Source organism: Drosophila suzukii, unplaced genomic scaffold, assembly GCF_043229965.1.
Source record: "Drosophila suzukii unplaced genomic scaffold, CBGP_Dsuzu_IsoJpt1.0 scf_10, whole genome shotgun sequence".
Classification (NCBI taxonomy): domain Eukaryota; kingdom Metazoa; phylum Arthropoda; class Insecta; order Diptera; family Drosophilidae; genus Drosophila; species Drosophila suzukii.
The window spans coordinates 1674221-1693498 of NW_027255897.1; the positions used below are offsets into that span (position 1 = coordinate 1674221).

General features: G+C 51.4%; 1 protein-coding gene across 1 annotated transcript; it reads left to right on the plus strand.

The window, feature by feature from the left end:
* The first annotated feature begins 5037 nt into the window (after positions 1–5037).
* On the plus strand, positions 5038–14379 carry LOC118878794 (histone-lysine N-methyltransferase SETD1B-like). The gene is made up of 2 exons (XM_070998864.1): positions 5038–5446; positions 12155–14379. The coding sequence occupies exons 1-2, from the start codon at positions 5323–5325 to the stop codon at positions 13606–13608; spliced, it is 1578 nt and encodes a 525-aa protein (XP_070854965.1). The 5' UTR covers positions 5038–5322; the 3' UTR covers positions 13609–14379.
* The last annotated feature ends 4899 nt before the right edge of the window (positions 14380–19278 follow it).

Genomic DNA, 19278 nt, shown 5'->3' on the forward strand with positions numbered 1-19278 from the left:
ATCGCGGGTAGGTAGCGCATTGCAATCTCGCTTTTGTGCTTCCCCTTGGTCCAATTTAGCTAAAAAACATGTATCTAACAGTCGAGGTACTCGACTATAGAGTTCTTCCTTGTTATACCCGTTACTCGTAGAGTAAAAGGGTATACTAGATTCGTTGGCTTGGTTCCTTTTTGACGGAGCGCCACGGAACTCTTGAGGCCGTCCATAGCTTCCGATCTGTTATATTCCTCCACGTCCAGTCGAAAGACGCAAATAGAGTGGCAGAGTTTCCAAAAATAAATTTGTTCAACACAAGGGTAGTTCCGATACCCAAAGGCTGTGATCTGTGTTCAAAGAAGAACCATCCCTACAAATGACGGTAGACCATTGCCTAGCCTATGTCCAAAGGAATCAGTTGTGCTCCAATTGCTTTGCACAAGCGCTCACAACTGTCGCACTTGCCAAGATCGGCATCACACATTGATGCATCGAAACAGCGGCCCCGCCAAAAGGGCGTTTCGTACTCCCGTGTTTTTCGTACCTTCGTTCTTGGGACTTCGTTCATCCAATTTCAGCGATCAACCCATAGTACTCCGATTTTTATTAAATGAATTCGAATTTCTGAAATATTAAATGTTAGAAGTATTTAATATTTAAATGCTATATATGTACATGAGGAGAAGAGAATATAATCAAAATCAAGGAAGAACGCTATAGTCGAGTACCTCGACTATCAGATACCCGTTACTCAGTAACAAACTTTAAAATAAATATGCCTTCATGTATTTTTTTCGCCGCACGAATTAGCTCCCGATTATTATGTTAAAATTGGTACCAAGGGAACACCACGAGGAGGCCGTTGCTTTGCAACGGAGTCTTTCAACCGAAATTCAATTTTAGGGACCTTCGAGTCGACTTGAGTTGTCAATCTTTGTACAAATTCAAAAACTCCATGTTTCCCAAAAATTTTGTTTATCAGTACCATACGGAAGGAATATTTATTAACAGTACCAAATAAATAAAAATATAAATTACTTATTTAACTTACTTATACTTTTTTTTTGTTTTTGATTTTTTTAACAAATTGCAGCATTACTACCTATTTTGTTTTTATAAAATAAATTTAAGTGTAATAAATTATTTTTTTTTGGGTTTTTGTTTTTTTAATAAAAAAAATAAAAAACGCAAGCAATTAAATAGTTAGTTAACTACTTAATTTTTTATTTTTTTTGAGTATATATTTTATCTTAATATTAATAAATATTTTTTTTTTGTTAAAAAATAACAATATAATTTTAAAATTACTAATAATTTATTTTTTTAATTTTCTGTTAATAAATAATTCATTTAATTTTTATTACTAATTTTTTTTTGTTTTTGTTTAAATACATACCTATTTACACTACCTACTCTGCCTCCCTTACGCTAGCTAATATACCACTGTGGTAGCTATATGTGCTCTCAAATGTGCGCGCAGTGGCCCTATTATCGAAAATATTTGAAAACGCCCAATCAATATGCGTATTGCAATTGGTTGTAGACGAATCCAAATCTAGCAACGAACTAAAACCTTTTGCATCTGCTAAAAAATTCTCCTACAGCAGCCAGAGATGGTGAGAGGGATTCCTGTAATAAGGAAAACAACCTTCACGTTTCAGTTCTGAATTAAAACTGATTTTATTTTTCTAAGTCTTCGCCCACGGGACTAACGTGAAATTCTTATGTTATACTTATCTATGGTCTGCGCACAGAGACATATCTTTTTGCCTGAGCTGGAGCCTTAACAACGGTCTCCCGCAAGGCGACCCTTTGTGCAGTGTGAGAACTTAAGATTACAATTGTTGGGCACTGCACCCTTGTAGGTTTTAAGTTACAGATTATTATTTATTTACGGCTCTAGATAGATTTACATAATGACATGAAAGGAGCTCTTAAAATCTTAAATTTATGATAATTAGTGTTCTTCTTGAATAGATGGAGAGAAGGCATAAATTAAAATCTCTTAGCATTAAGCAATTACTATTTAAAAACGTGTGCCGCTGAAATAAATCCTTAAACTCTGTTTCAGACTTTATCAACGGATAAGTCGGACTTGTATATATAACAATAATCCCTAAGAAACGGTACTTAAAGATGGCAAACTCGAACACTGGAGAGGCTAAATTTGTAAAACTAACAAAAAAGCGACCACTTGAACAAGGACTAACATTCTCAAAAAGTTCGCTTCGAATGAATACGAGAATGCCTGGCAATCTAGTCGCACTGCTGGGGTAAAGCCAGGAATATCAAATGCTTCATTTGAGTATGTGGAAGCCTCAACGAAGCACAAAAGTGAAGACAAGCATTAGCTGATTGGAACATACATCGCTACTGTGGCAGTGCAAGCTTTCCGTATAATGGAAAAAGACATGAAGGTTCGGACTATTGAGTAAGCAATCGAAATGGGTATTCAGTATTTTTACGGAACGCAATTCTCGGAGCTCTTCTTCTGAAGCTGAGTCAGGACTCCTGAGCGGATCTTGGAGGGACGAAAGGTCCAATAATATACTGACCTGCTGCACTTGTAGCTCTGCTACAGGCTACATACAGTGCAGCTTTCGGCATCTTTGGACTAGTGTGAACCACCACTTTGCTGTACGTAGCTCATTGACTCTTGTGAATAGTAATCAGTAATAGTAAAATCAGTGAGGTACACAAAACTTGTGTTTCAGATGTTTTTAATGCCCTAGCTTGTTCCAGACATCTGTCCTCTGCTCTGAGCTACGTTGTGCAAACTTAACTGAGCCTATAGCTTCCGAGTTAAACTGATCAGTGGGAATTGAGTTCAGCTTCTCCATATTGTACTGATCTGTGTCCTGATTGCCTAAGAAAAGGCGAATTGAGTCATTTGGTACTTTACTTTCATCGGAAATACGGGTTCTAAGTAAGCCTATATCATCAGATAACATTTGCCCGGACGCCATGTTATTAAGTGCAATTGCAAACGGCTGGTCATCTTGCTGTCGCGTTGTCTCTGTGTATAGATCATGCGACGGCGGCTGAAAAATCCAACGATCACATACTGGCCGAAATTGTCTAAGATCGCCGAGCACGATGACCTCCGAAGGAGCATCGACGTTGGAAAAAATTTGCTTAAGGCGAGAGTCCAAAGGCGAGAGTCCATTGTTGCGCCGACCATAGAAATTTAGTCTATTATAAGTAACAGCTTTTCCTGTGGGAGCACACATTAACATTTTAATATAAGTTGGGTCGCATCCTGCTCTACCATTATAGTCTACTTTTGCTGGCACATGCTCCGCCTCCTACGAACTCATAAAAACTAGAATTTCTTCTTCCATTATGCAAAAAATTCGTTAAAAAGGTTTTTTGATTCAAGTTGAGGGATCTAACTAAAGTTGCTAAGTTTTCAGGGGAATTAATTGGCAGTAGCTTTATTATCGGGGTATTGCTATCCGGATCAATTTTTTGAACACGATATTTTAAGTTTAAAACATTTATTTGAGAAGATATTTCCGTAAAAGCTAGGGCTCTACGCTCCCCATTCACTGCGGCCTATATTTTCCTCATTATTGTCCTCTATTTCCATTGTCCTTCTAAGCGCGTCTTCCAAACTTTCTAAATCTATCAAAATTGTCTTTAATAGCCTCTTCGTTCCCTTGGTAAAACTTCTGTCCACGGAGAAAAAAGCATAACTAATGCTCTAAAATAATTCTGTCTATCTACTACCGTCGCGAAGCGAGAAATGAACTTTTCCTAAAATATAATTTTCTTCCGCGGCTTTTTGAAAACTCATAGTTTGCAGCAAAATCGGCTAAACGCAGGTTTTCGTGAGAGTCTAGTCTTTGTTCGTATCCAGTATATCCAGTAAACCTTTCTTAAAGATGTCAGTGGAATTCTGAGGCATATTTTGAAGGACGCTTTTAGGTCTGAGCATACGAGCACGTTGTTCTGGAGAGAAGGTGAACGCTTTTATTGCTAGTTTCTCACAACGCTAATCCCAGACAACAATATACGGCCTACTGAGCAGAAATACCCCTTTGGGATTTGTTAATATTAATTATGTAGCTACAGCAAGAAAAAGGGTCAAAAATAAACTGGGTATCCATATTAGCCCTTTGCATAGAAAGAATGTGTTTATTATAAGCAATAGCATATATACAGTCCTCGTAACGGAGGCTCACCCGATCATGAGAAACAAAATTTTAAAATATGCAAAGATGGGTTATCAAATCATCTGATTGATCGCGAAGCAAAAAGATACAAATTTTTTTTAAGTTTTCGGGAAGAAGAGAATAGTTGTGAGTTTCTTCAGGAAATGGTTTCAATATTTCGGTTTGGGGCATTGGAGGATATGGAACACGAAATCGACAAACACAACACAACACGACACAAACACCGCGCACCTTTTTAAGACACGAATGCCCATGCTTATGCTTTAAGTATTCCGCATACGGACCAAATCTGTGTTTGTAACATCCACAGTTACAAACTGATCAATGAAGGCTATTACACTAGACATAGATTCTTTATTGTTGAAATCAACTTCCGGGGCGTCATTCAGCCTCTTTGTTGAAACTCAACTCGCCAATTATAGGTAGTAACAAAATTACTTCCAAAGATACCCCCAGGTTTCTTCATTAATTTAAGATCTTTCCTATATCTATAATCAAAATATCTAACACACGTCACTGGGTCTGTCCTAATCAGGGGCGCCGTTTTCGTAATTTGTAAATTTAAAGCTTCTTCTTCATTTATTTCAACCCTATCTACATTGCGCTTGAGCAGTACTATCAGCTCGACCAAGTAGTTTCGGCGGCCGACAGAGCTATAAAGAAAGTTGGCAAACCAAACTGGCGACTCATAGCCATGACTTTCTTCTTCTCATCTTCCCAGTGAGCAGGAGACGTGCGATTATCCTCAAGAATTCGATATCCATCATCATGGCTAATTAAGTTTCCCATTAAATCTTCATCAAGTACGTTAGCAGCTGTTATAGCGTTGGAGGCGCTTGTGAGGATGCGTGAAACACACCCTCCACATTTCGCCATTTCTATTTCCGCCACGAAGGCATACAATTGGAGATTACGCCACGAAGGCCATTAATTTATAAGTTGTAATATATAATATAATTATAATATAAATCGTTACGCCACGAAGGCAATTTATATAAGTTCAAACTAGAAGCTAAGCTTATCCGATTTAAATATTGCGCGCACCAGGGCTGGAAAACCACCCAGTGTTGGTCGACCGAGGGCCAACAGCTGATAGTGCCGATAGCGATAGGCGGGAGGTTCGATAAGAAACTGTGTTGGGAAACGAAGAAACCCGGCAAGCCGGGCTTACATGCGGCCGCAAGGGCGGAAGCTCGCTCTCATTCTCGAATGGCAGCCAAGGCGATCAGACCTAGGAGCGGACTACAACCCGGAGTGGTACAGCGGCACGAGCGTCGGCACGCCGGATCCAAGGAGTAAGTGGGACGGACAATAGCGATCAGACTGAGTGCGAGTAGGTGTAGTAGTAGTAGTAGTACTAGCGCATAATAAAGACAAGCGAGAATGAAGAAATATGTGTCCGAGTGAATTTGTGCATTTTTCGGGAACCCACGTGCAGTGATTTGTGCCGGTCGGGAATCGTGTTGCGCCAGAGCTGCTTACTCAGTGCAAACGACCCCCCGATCGCCCACAAGGAGCATAGGAAAGGATCGCCTCTGGCCACCCTCTCCTGGGAGCCCCGCCCCAATTACGGTTTAGGTAGGCGCGAGCCACGTGCAGTGATTTGTGCCGGTCGGGAATCGTGTTGCGCCAGAGCTGCTTACTCAGTGCAAACGACCACCCGATCGCCCACAAGGAGCATAGGAAAGGATCGCCTATGGCCACCCTCTCCTGGGAGCCCCGCCCCATTTACGGTTTAGGTAGGCGCGAGCCACGTGCAGTGATTTGTGCCGGTCGGGAATCGTGTTGCGCCAGAGCTGCTTACTCAGTGCAAACGACCACCCGATCGCCCACAAGGAGCATAGGAAAGGATCGCATCTGGCCACCCTCTCCTGGGAGCCCCGCCCCAAATACGATTTAGGTAGTCGCGAGCCACGTGCAGTAATCTGTGCCGGTCGGGAATCGTGTTGCGCCAGAGAAGCTTACTCAGTGCAAACGTCCACTCGACCGACCACAGGGAGCACAGGGAAGGGTCGCCTCCGGCCATCCTCCCCTCGGATCCCTACTCCCTTACCCCAGTAGCTTGTGAGTCGCACATCCAGGGGGAACGGCCACGCTGTCCAGTTTTGTTGGTATTTTCTCAGGGATCGGCTACGCCGCTCGTTTCGTTAGTATTTTCGCCGGGAGCAGCCCCGCCCTCCACTATACCTTTCGGGTGCCGTGTTGCGTTAGAGCTGCTTACTCGGTGCAACGCGGATACTCTGGCCTCCTTTCCCTACAAATCCCCGCGGCAACTCCCCGTCCAGTTTCGTCCCAACACTTTTCTACAAATTTAACTGTAGAGGACCCTGGCCGGACTGAGTTTTATCCCAGCCCATGAAAAAGGTCCTTACAGTTTGGCGCCCGAACAGGGACGAATAAGGACGACTAGATATCCTTCAGGAGAGTTGGGTTTTTACCACCAACCGCATGGCCTAAAGACCCATGTCCAGTAGACGAGATTTAGAGAAAGATAGGAGACCGCAGGAGTAGTTAGAGTAGGGGATCCCGTAACGCCGCGCCCGCCAATGCCAACCCACTCCCGGAGCGCCACATAGCCACGTGGTCTCCCACGAAGCCGTCAAGCGCATACCGCGCCCCGAGCAGCGCCAACAGAGCGGCCCAGCAGCGCCCAACAAGCGTCCAGCGATCGGCGTCATTTGCACCACCAGCAGCACCCACCGAGTGCCTACCGAGTGCCCACCGAGCGCCACCAGTAGCGCCCTCAGCAGCGCCAACCGCGCCGGATACGTGGTCACTAGCCACGCTCCGAGCGCCACCGGGAGCGCTAGCCGCAACCACATCGGTCAGCCAGTGCCGCACGTCAGCAGCACCTGCCGTGCGCCCAGCGCCCAGTCACGCCACTAGGAGCGCTCACCAAGTGATCCCCAGCAGAGCCATCGGCAGCGCCACCGCGCGTATGCCCAGTGTCTCGGGAAAGAAAACGTCAGAGGACGCAGAATCAAAGCCAGATCCGGCAGCTGCCGGACTGGAAGAGGACAGGTTTTTCACTGCATCTGGGGGTGATTCCACGACCGCAAACATGGGGGTCAGGTGGATAGCCTACCGCCGGAAGGACGAGCTGCAGGCTCTGCTAAAAGAGTTTGGACTTGACCCGAACGGCCAAGTAGACGAACTACGACCACGATTGGCATCCTTCATCGGAGGAGGAGACCACAGCCCGGCTCTACGAGAGCGCTTTGCCGCACTGGAGGCAATATACCCGGAAGCACCCACCCAGAGGACGTCCACCAGTCGGGCCACCTCACCGATGCCCGGAATCGAGGATCACACGTTTTCCGTGCCCTGCTTAGGGAACCTACGGAAAAGCCCTGGACGGGAGATACCGGCCGCCAACCCAGCCGCCCATCTTCCGCACAGCTCCATATCCGCGGCCGTGTTCGCCGAGAAACTGCGAGGATGGGGCGTACTTTTTGACGGACAGTCAGACCCCGTTCATTTTATAGAACGCATCGAGGAAGGTGCCACTGCCTACAATGTGAGAACGAGTGACATACCGAGGGCCGTCATTGGACTTCTCTCAGGCCGCGCCGAAGGCTGGTACCGGGCATACCAAATGCACACCGAGCCATGGGAAACTTTCCGGAGAGAGTTTCTGGAGTTTTTCTTGCCTCCGCGGTACTACCAGAGCCTAGAAGATGCCATCCGGACCAGGCAACAACAAGTGGGCGAGCCCTTCAAAATATACGTAGTGGAATTACGCCTGATGATGCAACGCGCCAAGTACTCACTAGGCCAGGAGCTCGAGCGGATCTACGAGAATTTGATGCCGGAGTACCAGCTTTTCATACGGCGACATGAGTTCTCCTCACTAGAGGGGCTTACCCAACTGGCAATTGCGTTCGAAATCGCACGGGATCGAGACCCCGTCCGACATGCAGCCTTAATTCCAACCGCAAGCTGGAATTCCGGCAGGGAGAGCAGCGGAAGACCCACACCTCGACTCCAGAACTTTCTCGCTCCAACGCCCTCTGGACCCAGGAGGCCGGCGATATCCAACGGGATGATCGCCCAGGAAGCGGAACCACCGGTTGACGTCGGCCGAGCTTGTCACCGCTGCGGAGAAATTGGACACTTCACACGAGAATGCCGAAACCCACCGCTGATGTACTGCTGGGACTGTGGGAAACGAAGCATCCGTACCATCGACTGCTGCCGCCGGACGGAAAACGGCCAGGGTCGCCGCCCACGTCGGGAGCCCGCGGTGACCCACTCGGTGCTCCCCCATCACTAGATTCCCCACTCCGCCTGGCGGGGGGCGAATTGCTGCCAATGTTACCATCGAGGGACAACCTTTCTCGGCAACAATTGACACAGGAGCCTCGCGAAGCTTTGTCAGCGAAGCGATCGCCAAGCGCTTAGACTCAGGAAGAAACAGCAGAGAAGTCCGCTCCCGCATCTCTCTGGCGGATGGATCCCAGAAAGAGGTGACCAAGGCCCTCCGGGCGCAAGTCGGCTTAAACGACCGACAGATCGGGCTGACGCTACTAGTCCTGCCAACGATCCTGGATGAAGTGATTTTGGGCATCGACTTTCTTTGCGCCATCAGCGCAACTCTAATCTGCGGGCAAGTCTGCTTGCAACTAGCCCCACCTGCCACCCGGAGGGTAGAACCAACCCCAGATACGCGGGCGACTCCTACGGCCGCAACCGCGCAATCCCCAAGCACACCCGGTACGCCGCAATCATCGCAAGGCACCGAGGGGGGGACCAAAACAGTTCCAAAGCCTGCTCCGAGGACTCACATAAAGCCAAACGCGCCAGTGCGGAAGACAAGTCCTGACCCCTCGGGACCCCCGTTGTCAAGGAACCCGTCAGGCGACACCGCGGGAACCTGCATCACCACGGATAACAGGTACGGCCTACAACCGCAGGCGGACGCCGCCACGGCAAAGGAGAAGAACCCGTTTCGACGCCCCTCCACGAGCGCCCTGTTGGCCACCACAACGGTGGAAACTCACACGCGCAAACCAGCCACCTCACCTGGGCCTGGGGAACCACAACGGAAAATCGGTGTATATCAGCTGCCAGCCCAGTCGGACGCAGCCAGCGCACGGAAGCACAACCCGTTCCGGAGCCACTGTCCCCACGGACACCTGGCCACTGTAGCGGAGGACCCAACCAGGCTACAGGTGACCGAAGAACCTCACGCCGAGGAAACCGCCCACTTTCTGCAGGAGGAGCTACAGCTTTTCGACGAGCTAAGCGGGCCAACGGAGATCGCCGAGCATACCATCACTCTCCGGGAGAATAAGCCACTAAAGCAGCGGTATTATCCAAAGAACCCCGCCATGCAGAGCATAATCAATCAGCAGTTGGACGAACTATTACGAGACGACCGAATCGAGCCCTCCCGTAGCCCGCACAGTGCCCCGCTGGTGCTCGTGCGGAAGAAGACAGGGGATATGCGGATGTGCGTCGACTATCGACAACTCAACGCACATTCCATACCCGATGCGTACCCACTCCCACGAATCAACCACATATTGGAGCGGCTACGGAACGCCCGGTTCATCTCAACGCTGGATCTTAAGAATGGATACTGGCAGATCCCTATGGCGGAAGGAAGCCGCGAATGCACGGCTTTTACCGTCCCTGGGCGTGGACTCTTCCACTGGAAAGTCATGCCCTTTGGACTGCATTCTGCCCCAGCAACGTTCCAGCGAGCCCTTGACAGCGTCATCGGGCCGGATATGGAACCCCACGCCTTTGCCTACTTGGATGACATCATCGTCATCGGGGCGACGTGGGAGGAACATGCCAGGAATCTCAGGGAAGTCTTCCGACGACTGCGGGAAGCAAAGTTTCGGCTGAATCAAGGCAAGTGCAAGTTTTTCCAGAAAAAGCTGGTATACTTAGGCCACTTGATCAGCGAAGAAGGCATAAGGACGGACCCAGATAAGATAGCTGCTATCCAGGGACTACGCCCGCCAACCAACGTCAAGGAACTCCGTCGCCATTTGGGCATCGCATCTTGGTATCGACGCTTCGTCCAGGATTTCGCCTCCATCGTTCAGCCCATGTCCCGACTCCTCAGGAAGGGGGTCAAGTGGAGCTGGGAGGAGCCCCAACAGCAGGCATTCGAGACACTCAAAGCCAGACTAACGGCCGCACCGGTACTGGCCTGCCCAAATTTTGAATACAAGTTCCAGCTTCAGACGGATGCAAGTGATACAGGACTTGGAGCAGTCCTCACTCAGAGCATCGATGGATGGTCATCGCCTACGTAAGTCGACGCCTCGAGCGAGCCGAGGAAAACTACTCCACTACCGAAAAGGAGTGCCTCGCCATAGTTTGGGCCACGCGGAAGCTACGCTGCTACTTGGAGGGCTACCAGTTTGACGTGATTACGGATCACCTCGCTCTCAAGTGGTTGAACTCGATTGAAAACCCCACGGGCCGTATAGCCCGGTGGGCTCTGGAGCTGCAACAATACCAGTTTACCGTCCTCTATCGGAAGGGCAAATACAACGTTGTCGCCGACGCCCTCTCCCGACAACCCCTAGGGATGCTTCAGCTGCTCGCGGAACACGGAACTCAGTGCAAATGGATCCGGAGGATGCAAGAAGAAGTCCAGAGGCGCCCCGAAAAGTTTCCGGATTACACTCTGGATCACGGACAGCTGTATCGACACATCGGACACACCTCAGACGTGGGAAACAGCAACCCATGGAAGCTTTGCGTGCCTCGGGAGCAGAGACAACGAGTGCTGGAGGAATGCCACGACCACCCTTCTGCTGGTCACCTGGGCATCCGGAAGACTCGCAGACGGATTGCCCAACGATATTTCTGGCCGGGATTACATCGAGACGTTGTGCGGTACGTCACCAGCTGCTTGGTTTGCCAACAATACAAGGTGAGTCAACGCAAACCGGCGGGCAAAATGCTCACCCGCCATCCCACGGAGCCATTTGCGCTCGTCGGAGCCGACTTCGTTGGACCTCTTCCTCGGACCCGACGAGGGAATACCATGCTGCTCGTATTTATAGATGTCTTTTCCAAATGGGTCGAGATCATACCCCTAAAGAAGGCCACAGCCGCCCAACTGGAGTTTGGATTTCGGGAAAGGATAATATCCCGCTTTGGAGCACCCAGGACTTTGATCTGCGACAACGGCACGCAGTTCACCAGCCGCGGTTTCAAGACATTCTGTCGCACTAACGGTATCAAACTGGAATACACAGCTCCCTATTCCCCGCAGCAGAACCCCACCGAACGGGCAAACCGGACCATCAAGACAATGATAGCCCAGTACGTGGACCAGGATCACCGGACATGGGATCAGCTACTGCCAGAGATCTCGCTGGCCATAAACACGAGCATCTCAGATAGCACCGGTTTCAGCCCCGCCTATCTGGTGCAGGGTAGGGAACCCAGATTGCCAGGGGCCCTCTTTGATGTGGTCACGCCTGGTCTACACTCGTCGCCGTTGGACCCCACTGAGCGAGCTAAACGACTTCAGGAAGCTTTCCGCACTGCGCTGGAAACCAACCAGATGGCTTCTCAGGAACAAGGCCGCCACTACAATTTGCGACGTCGCGAGTGGAGACCTCAGCTCGGATCACAGGTGATGGTCCGCCTCCACCACCTGTCAAAGGCCAGCGAAGGCTTTAACGCGAAGCTTGCTCCTAAGTACTCGGGGCCATTTAAGGTGCTGAAGTTCCTCTCCCCGAATATCGTCAGGATACAACATATGGAAAACAGGAAGAGGCGAACAGCAGGAGTAGGCGACCTGAAGGAGTACCACCAACGCAGTGACCAACTATGGGACCCGGAAGAAGCCACCGGAGAGAGCGCGTGCCCAACATAAGGGAGTCGACGAATGTACCCAAAGCTTCGTAGTAATAACTTTAGTAGAAAACTAGGTTAAGCTGAGAGTTGTACCCACTAGATAAGTCGATCCTCGCACTCAGGCAGGGCCAGTAAGAAACGTAGGCCTAGGCTAATATTCTAGCAATTTACAGATCGGAACTACAACAACAGGATGGAGCCTTTCTACCCATACTTCGTCGCAGGGGTCTACCAACCGGTCGACCACCGTGACTCGGACACGGATACCAACGACGGCGGACCCCCCAGCCGGGACTCGGTCCTGTCAGACCGGAGCCCCACACCACCCCGCTTCAGCCCAATCCTCAGCCTCCAGTCACGCGAAGCTCGTAACGGCGACTCCATCTCCACCGTGCCCTGGTCGCCGGACGCAAGCATCGCAGTTAGCGGCGAGCCACCTGCGGCGTTTGCAGTTGGAGCATCGGGGGACGAGGACGACGACCCGACAGCACCCACGGTAGCCCGTTTGGCACGGCTGCAGATCTTCGAATCCGGCGAACCGGGGACGGCAACAGTTCACCGTTCGGTGGATGCTTGGATCCAGAGCCAGGAGCACCACGCGTTCGCACCCGGCTACCTTGAGCAATGCCGGTGGGAAGCCGAACGATGCCCCTCGGGAAGCCCGATGTCTTCCGATGACTCCTCCGTGGCGATGGACGGTCGCTTTGGAGCCGGGCAACTTCGCGCGCCCCAACAGCCGGTCATCGACGAAGCTAACCGGGCCTGGGAGGACTACGGCGGCTACGTCAACCCAGAGCCTGGGGAAGCCGACGCTGGGAGGAGACTCAGCTCCGGGCACGGTTCCGACGAAGCCAACGAGGAGGAGGACGAAGCCAACGAGGAGGAGGACGACGAAGCCAACGAGGAGGAGGACGAAGCTAACGAGGAGGAGGACGACGCCAACGAGGAGGACGCAGGACCCGCTGCTGGCCAGGACCCAGGAGTCGGAGGAAACGCTCCCCAGGATTTCGTAGACCCGCCACCGCCGGCCCTACCAGAGGCATCGCCCGGATCACCACCAGAGCGGCCCCCGAGGGCATCTCCCAGAACGCCGCGACAGACGTCACCCCCAGGAGGTGGAAGCCACTATACCAGTCCGCTACCACGAACGCCCGGACGTCGGCAAAGCTCCCCACGAACCCCGGAAGGGATGTTTCGACCACACAGCCAGCGATCGCCGCACCCAATATCGCCCGGCCTGGGCACCTCTGCGCGCGCCGTACCGCAAACTCCCGGCCGCACGATCGCACCAAGCGAGCTGGGCTGGGAACCGGACCTGAAATTGTTCCTCAGCAGGGAAGAGGAGGATGAGGTCCTGCAAGCCCTCCGGGAGTGTCCGGACGCTGGACAAGTTATGGAGGAGGCCCAGTGGATCGTCGCCCCAGTCGGCTGGAAGGTAGACACCCACCAGCGACGACTGCCTACAGCCCTAGTCGCATCCATCCAGGAGCAGGATCGACGGAGGGTGCGCTACCTGCGCCAGATCGAGGGTCATCGGTTCCGAGTCACCATCACCGCCGGGCGGGAGGTGATCGTTTCCCTCCGCCATAATCACGCCGAAGAAAAGGGGGGGTGTGAGGATGCGTGAAACACACCCTCCACATTTCGCCATTTCTATTTCCGCCACGAAGGCATACAATTGGAGATTACGCCACGAAGGCCATTAATTTATAAGTTGTAATATATAATATAATTATAATATAAATCGTTACGCCACGAAGGCAATTTATATAAGTTCAAACTAGAAGCTAAGCTTATCCGATTTAAATATTGCGCGCACCAGGGCTGGAAAACCACCCAGTGTTGGTCGACCGAGGGCCAACAGCTGATAGTGCCGATAGCGATAGGCGGGAGGTTCGATAAGAAACTGTGTTGGGAAACGAAGAAACCCGGCAAGCCGGGCTTACATGCGGCCGCAAGGGCGGAAGCTCGCTCTCATTCTCGAATGGCAGCCAAGGCGATCAGACCTAGGAGCGGACTACAACCCGGAGTGGTACAGCGGCACGAGCGTCGGCACGCCGGATCCAAGGAGTAAGTGGGACGGACAATAGCGATCAGACTGAGTGCGAGTAGGTGTAGTAGTAGTAGTAGTACTAGCGCATAATAAAGACAAGCGAGAATGAAGAAATATGTGTCCGAGTGAATTTGTGCATTTTTCGGGAACCCACGTGCAGTGATTTGTGCCGGTCGGGAATCGTGTTGCGCCAGAGCTGCTTACTCAGTGCAAACGACCCCCCGATCGCCCACAAGGAGCATAGGAAAGGATCGCCTCTGGCCACCCTCTCCTGGGAGCCCCGCCCCAATTACGGTTTAGGTAGGCGCGAGCCACGTGCAGTGATTTGTGCCGGTCGGGAATCGTGTTGCGCCAGAGCTGCTTACTCAGTGCAAACGACCACCCGATCGCCCACAAGGAGCATAGGAAAGGATCGCCTATGGCCACCCTCTCCTGGGAGCCCCGCCCCATTTACGGTTTAGGTAGGCGCGAGCCACGTGCAGTGATTTGTGCCGGTCGGGAATCGTGTTGCGCCAGAGCTGCTTACTCAGTGCAAACGACCACCCGATCGCCCACAAGGAGCATAGGAAAGGATCGCATCTGGCCACCCTCTCCTGGGAGCCCCGCCCCAAATACGATTTAGGTAGTCGCGAGCCACGTGCAGTAATCTGTGCCGGTCGGGAATCGTGTTGCGCCAGAGAAGCTTACTCAGTGCAAACGACCACTCGACCGACCACAGGGAGCACAGGGAAGGGTCGCCTCCGGCCATCCTCCCCTCGGATCCCTACTCCCTTACCCCAGTAGCTTGTGAGTCGCACATCCAGGGGGAACGGCCACGCTGTCCAGTTTTGTTGGTATTTTCTCAGGGATCGGCTACGCCGCTCGTTTCGTTAGTATTTTCGCCGGGAGCAGCCCCGCCCTCCACTATACCTTTCGGGTGCCGTGTTGCGTTAGAGCTGCTTACTCGGTGCAACGCGGATACTCTGGCCTCCTTTCCCTACAAATCCCCGCGGCAACTCCCCGTCCAGTTTCGTCCCAACACTTTTCTACAAATTTAACTGTAGAGGACCCTGGCCTGTTTCAAATTTTAATCAATTCCCACTTCTTATAATTGAAGATTAATTTGTCAGTTCTACAACCTCTTCTATCTACGTTCCTAAGTTCAGACCTAACTACGATTTTATAACTCTCTGAAGATGGTCTCTCGACGACAGCATGTATGCTTTGGAACGCTAATTCTTGAATCACGTCGAGAGGTCTTTGGCCCTCACATGGAGGGTCTGGTTATTCTCAAGCATCGTTTCTTGTCCTCCAGGATTTAGCTCTTCGGCCTCCGTATTCTTGTCGGCATTAGTCCCCTCCGTATTTACATCCTCCTGCTGGATCTGTAATTGCTCTTCTACTAATGATAAGTCTTCTTGAGATGCTATAAAGGGAACAGTTTCGGATGTAAAATCAGAGATCCACTGCTCGTTTACTGACACACTATGCTTTCTGTAAAGCTTGGTATTTACTAAGTATCTAATAGCGTCAGCAATTTTAAAAGGCAAATGGTCTCTGCCATGAAATCATGTCCATATTCCATTCTTCGCTTGAGGTGGAGCTGTATAACCTCAGCTTCGTTGAAGGCTCCTGGGAAGGACGTCACAATACTGAGGTTCATGACCTATCGACCTAAAAATCATAAATGGAAGCCGAGGTGAAATCAGTCGTTCCTCCAAGGGAGTAAGCCCCCTTAAGCAATGAGGAATTTCTGGCCTTTATATTGTAACGAACTGATTTTGTATGTCTGCTCGCTACGAGATTCGTGCGGCTAGCTCAGAAGATTGTGCGTTCGTCCCACCAAATTTATATGACGTGATTGCCCGTAGATCAGTGAGAAAACAAAGTGTTCAAAGGGTAACAGTGGGATTTATTCTCGTGGTATTGGTACAGCGGGTGTGTGGCTATGTTGGCTTCTGTATCTCCTTGTTCTGCTGCTGGTGCTCCTCCTTCTGGCTTGTCGACGCGTTGACTCGGCTTCCGCTTGGCTCCTGGGTCTCGGGACGCTCGTAGTGGCCGCCTCTGCTTGCTTGCCGACGCCTTGCCTCGGGGTCGCTTGTTGCGCCTTAGACTCGCAGAGAGTTCGGCCTTGTGGGCTTAGGGAAGCGTCACCATTCTCAGACTAGGGTGAACAAGCCTTGCTCTCCAGGCTGACGCCTTTCGAGGCAATACCTGTCCCTTGCTCTGTCCCGGACGGTCCCGCTAGGTTCTTGCTCAGTTCGCGCTGACAGTCAAGACTGCCTAGCGGTTCACTTCGCTTTACGCCTAGCGCAGACGAACGTTCCACCCGGCTTCACCCTAATGCGTGACGTCCGCGACGCTCCTGCGCTCCCCAATGAGCTCCGCGCGGCGATGGTAACGTGGCTGCCGGAAATGTCTGCTGGCGTCGCTGTCGATGTCCTCTGCGCTGTCTTCTGACCAGTACCTCGTTGTTCTGGCGCTCGGGGAGCTGGGCGGTCGCTGCTCGGGAACTTCGCCGGTAATCGCAGGGCTCTCCAGGCTGCCGCCTCTTGAAACCGCAAATCGATCTACCGCTCGTCCGTCACGCCAGGTCCTGCTTGGTCGAGCAAGGTACGCTGGGTCGCAGACAACTTTCCTCCCCAAGCTGACGGCTCTTCGTCGTAGGACTCTTTTGCTTATCTCTGACAGACCCGCCGGGCGACTCGCCAGGGTGTGGTCGTGACAAAGTTAGAAAACAAACGCCTTGACTTAGCCGCGTGATGCCTTTCAGAACTCAGCCACCTGTGTCTCAATTCGGAGATTCCTGATGTCCTAATCCCGAACGTCTCGACGTGGCGATCTTGCTCCTTGTATGCTTCCCACGGCGCTGCTTCCGACGACTCGCTTGGTTGTAGCTCCCTCGTAGATTATTTGCTTGACTGACTGTTTATTTGGTACTTTAATTGATCTTGACGGTTTGATTCCTCGTGATCGACTGATCCAGCTGCCAGCGCTCTGCGGCCTTATATAGGGCCTCCAAGCACCGTTATTTCCCTTTTGCGCACGGCCCGCTGGATCTCTCCACTCTGGGTCCAAAGTTCGTGCCTCCTGGATGACCCACTTGTCCTTTATGTACCGCTTCCAATAGATGTTCCGCCCACTGCTGCCGTTCCGCTGATTCCCGTGCCGCTTGTGGCACGCCTGTGTGCCGCTCCACTGCCGAGATGTGGCACTTCCTCTCCCGGTCCAAAGTTCACGGGAGAGTCCAAAGTCCAGTGGAGTTCCGTTATCTGGATCAACGTCTGATCCTTATCCATGTCCTTGTTCTATCCTGATTGTCCTTTCCGTGTGGCGTATGGATGACTCTCGCTTCGGCCTGACGCCTAATCCTGCCGCCTCGTACCCGTTGTTAGACATCTGATGTTTCTGCTGTCTGCTCGTTTACTTGTTGCTTGAGCTCGCCAACGTGAACTGTCTTTTCTTTCTTCGACTGTGTGTGGCGAATTTTGCAGATCACTGGAGAGACGAAATCTACAACCTGGTAAGGGCCATCGTACCTCGGGGCTAGTTTTGCAGCGAATCCTTCGGCCGCTTTGGACAGGTGATGTTCCTTGGCCCACACTATGTCGCCCACCGCTGGTGACCATTGCCTCCTTCTCAGATTGTAGTGTCTGGCTTGGTCCTGGGACGCCTTTTCCATATTTCGCCGCACGATCTCGAATACCTCTTTTAGTTTGTTGGCATTTTCCTCAGGGGTCTCCGTAGCTCGTCCAGTGCCTAGGGTTTCCTTATCATATAGGCTGCTTAGTAGACGTGGTTCCCTTCCCTGGGTAAGAAACGCCGGTGTGCTCGTGTTCACTGCTAGCATAATCTCCGGCCACTTCTCGTCCCAGTTTCTCTGGTCCTGCCCTGCGAACTGCGCAATCATGGTCTTGACCGTTCTGTTCGCTCGTTCGGTCGGATTTTCTTGTGGTGTGTATGGTGCAGTGAACTGTTGTCTGATACCCATCTCGGCCAGAAAACTCTTGAAGATACGGCTTGTAAACTGCACTCCGTTGTCCGTTATGACCACCTTCGGGACCCCGTACCTTGCGATTATGCGCTCCCTAAACGCCTTCTTGAGCGACTCTGCTGTCGCACTGCGTAGAGGCACCAGTTCCGTCCATTTCGAAAACCTGTCTATCATGACCAGCAGCATTTGGTTCCCGTGCTTAGATCTTGGTAGGGGTCCAACGAAGTCTGCACATACCGTGGCCCATGGTTCCTCCGGCACTTGGGTCAACATCTTCCCAGCCGCCTGCATCTGATTGGGCTTAAACCGCATGCAAATCTCGCATTTTCGTACGTGGGCTCGGGCGTCTCTATGCATGCCTGGCCAGTAGTATCGGGCTGCCAACCGTGCAATTGTCCTTCGGCTTCCTACGTGTCCCGCGGACGGTGCGTCGTGGTTTTCCCTCAACACTGTTTCTCGTAGCGACTTCGGGACGCACATCTTCCATGACGCGACGTCTTCACTGCCTGCTCGGTGAGGTATGTTTCTGTACAGTGTCTCACCATCCATAACATAGTCCGGGTACTTCTGCGGTTGGGTTCTTATCTTTTCGCCCATGTCCTTGATCCAGCTGCACCCTCCTGAAGCTGTAGTTGCCGATGCCTCCTTTAAACCTCGTAGTGTTTCAGGTAGTGGTTGTCTTGATAATGCGTCGGCCACCACGTTTAGCTGACCCTTTCTGTACGCTATCTCAAAGTCGTACTGTTGTAGCTCCAGGGCCCATCTGGCGATCCTTCCTGAAGGGCTTTCGATGCTGTTGAGCCACTTCAGGGCCATGTGGTCGGTTACTACCTTAAAGTGGTAACCTTCCAGATATGGCCTGAGCTTCCGGATCGCCCAGACGATCGCCAAGCACTCCTTCTCCGTTGTCGAGTAGTTCTTTTCCGCGCCGTTCAGTGTTCGGCTCGAGTAGGAGATTACTCTTTCGCCCTTTTCGGTGTCCTGGCGTCTGTTTGCAGGATGAAAGTTCTACTGAAGTCCGGGCATGCTAGCACTGGATCTGCCACGAGTCTTGCCTTAACCTCCTCAAACGCCATCTGGTGCTCTGGTGTCCACTCCCACTTACTGCCTTTGCGTAGCAGGTCGTTCAGGGGTTTGACGATTCTGGAAAAATCTGGTACAAACCGGCTGTACCACGATGCTACTCCTAGGTATTGCCGGAGCTCTTTGACAGTCGATGGCGGTTCTAGATCGGCGATGGCGGCTACTTTTTCTGGATCTGTTCCTATTCC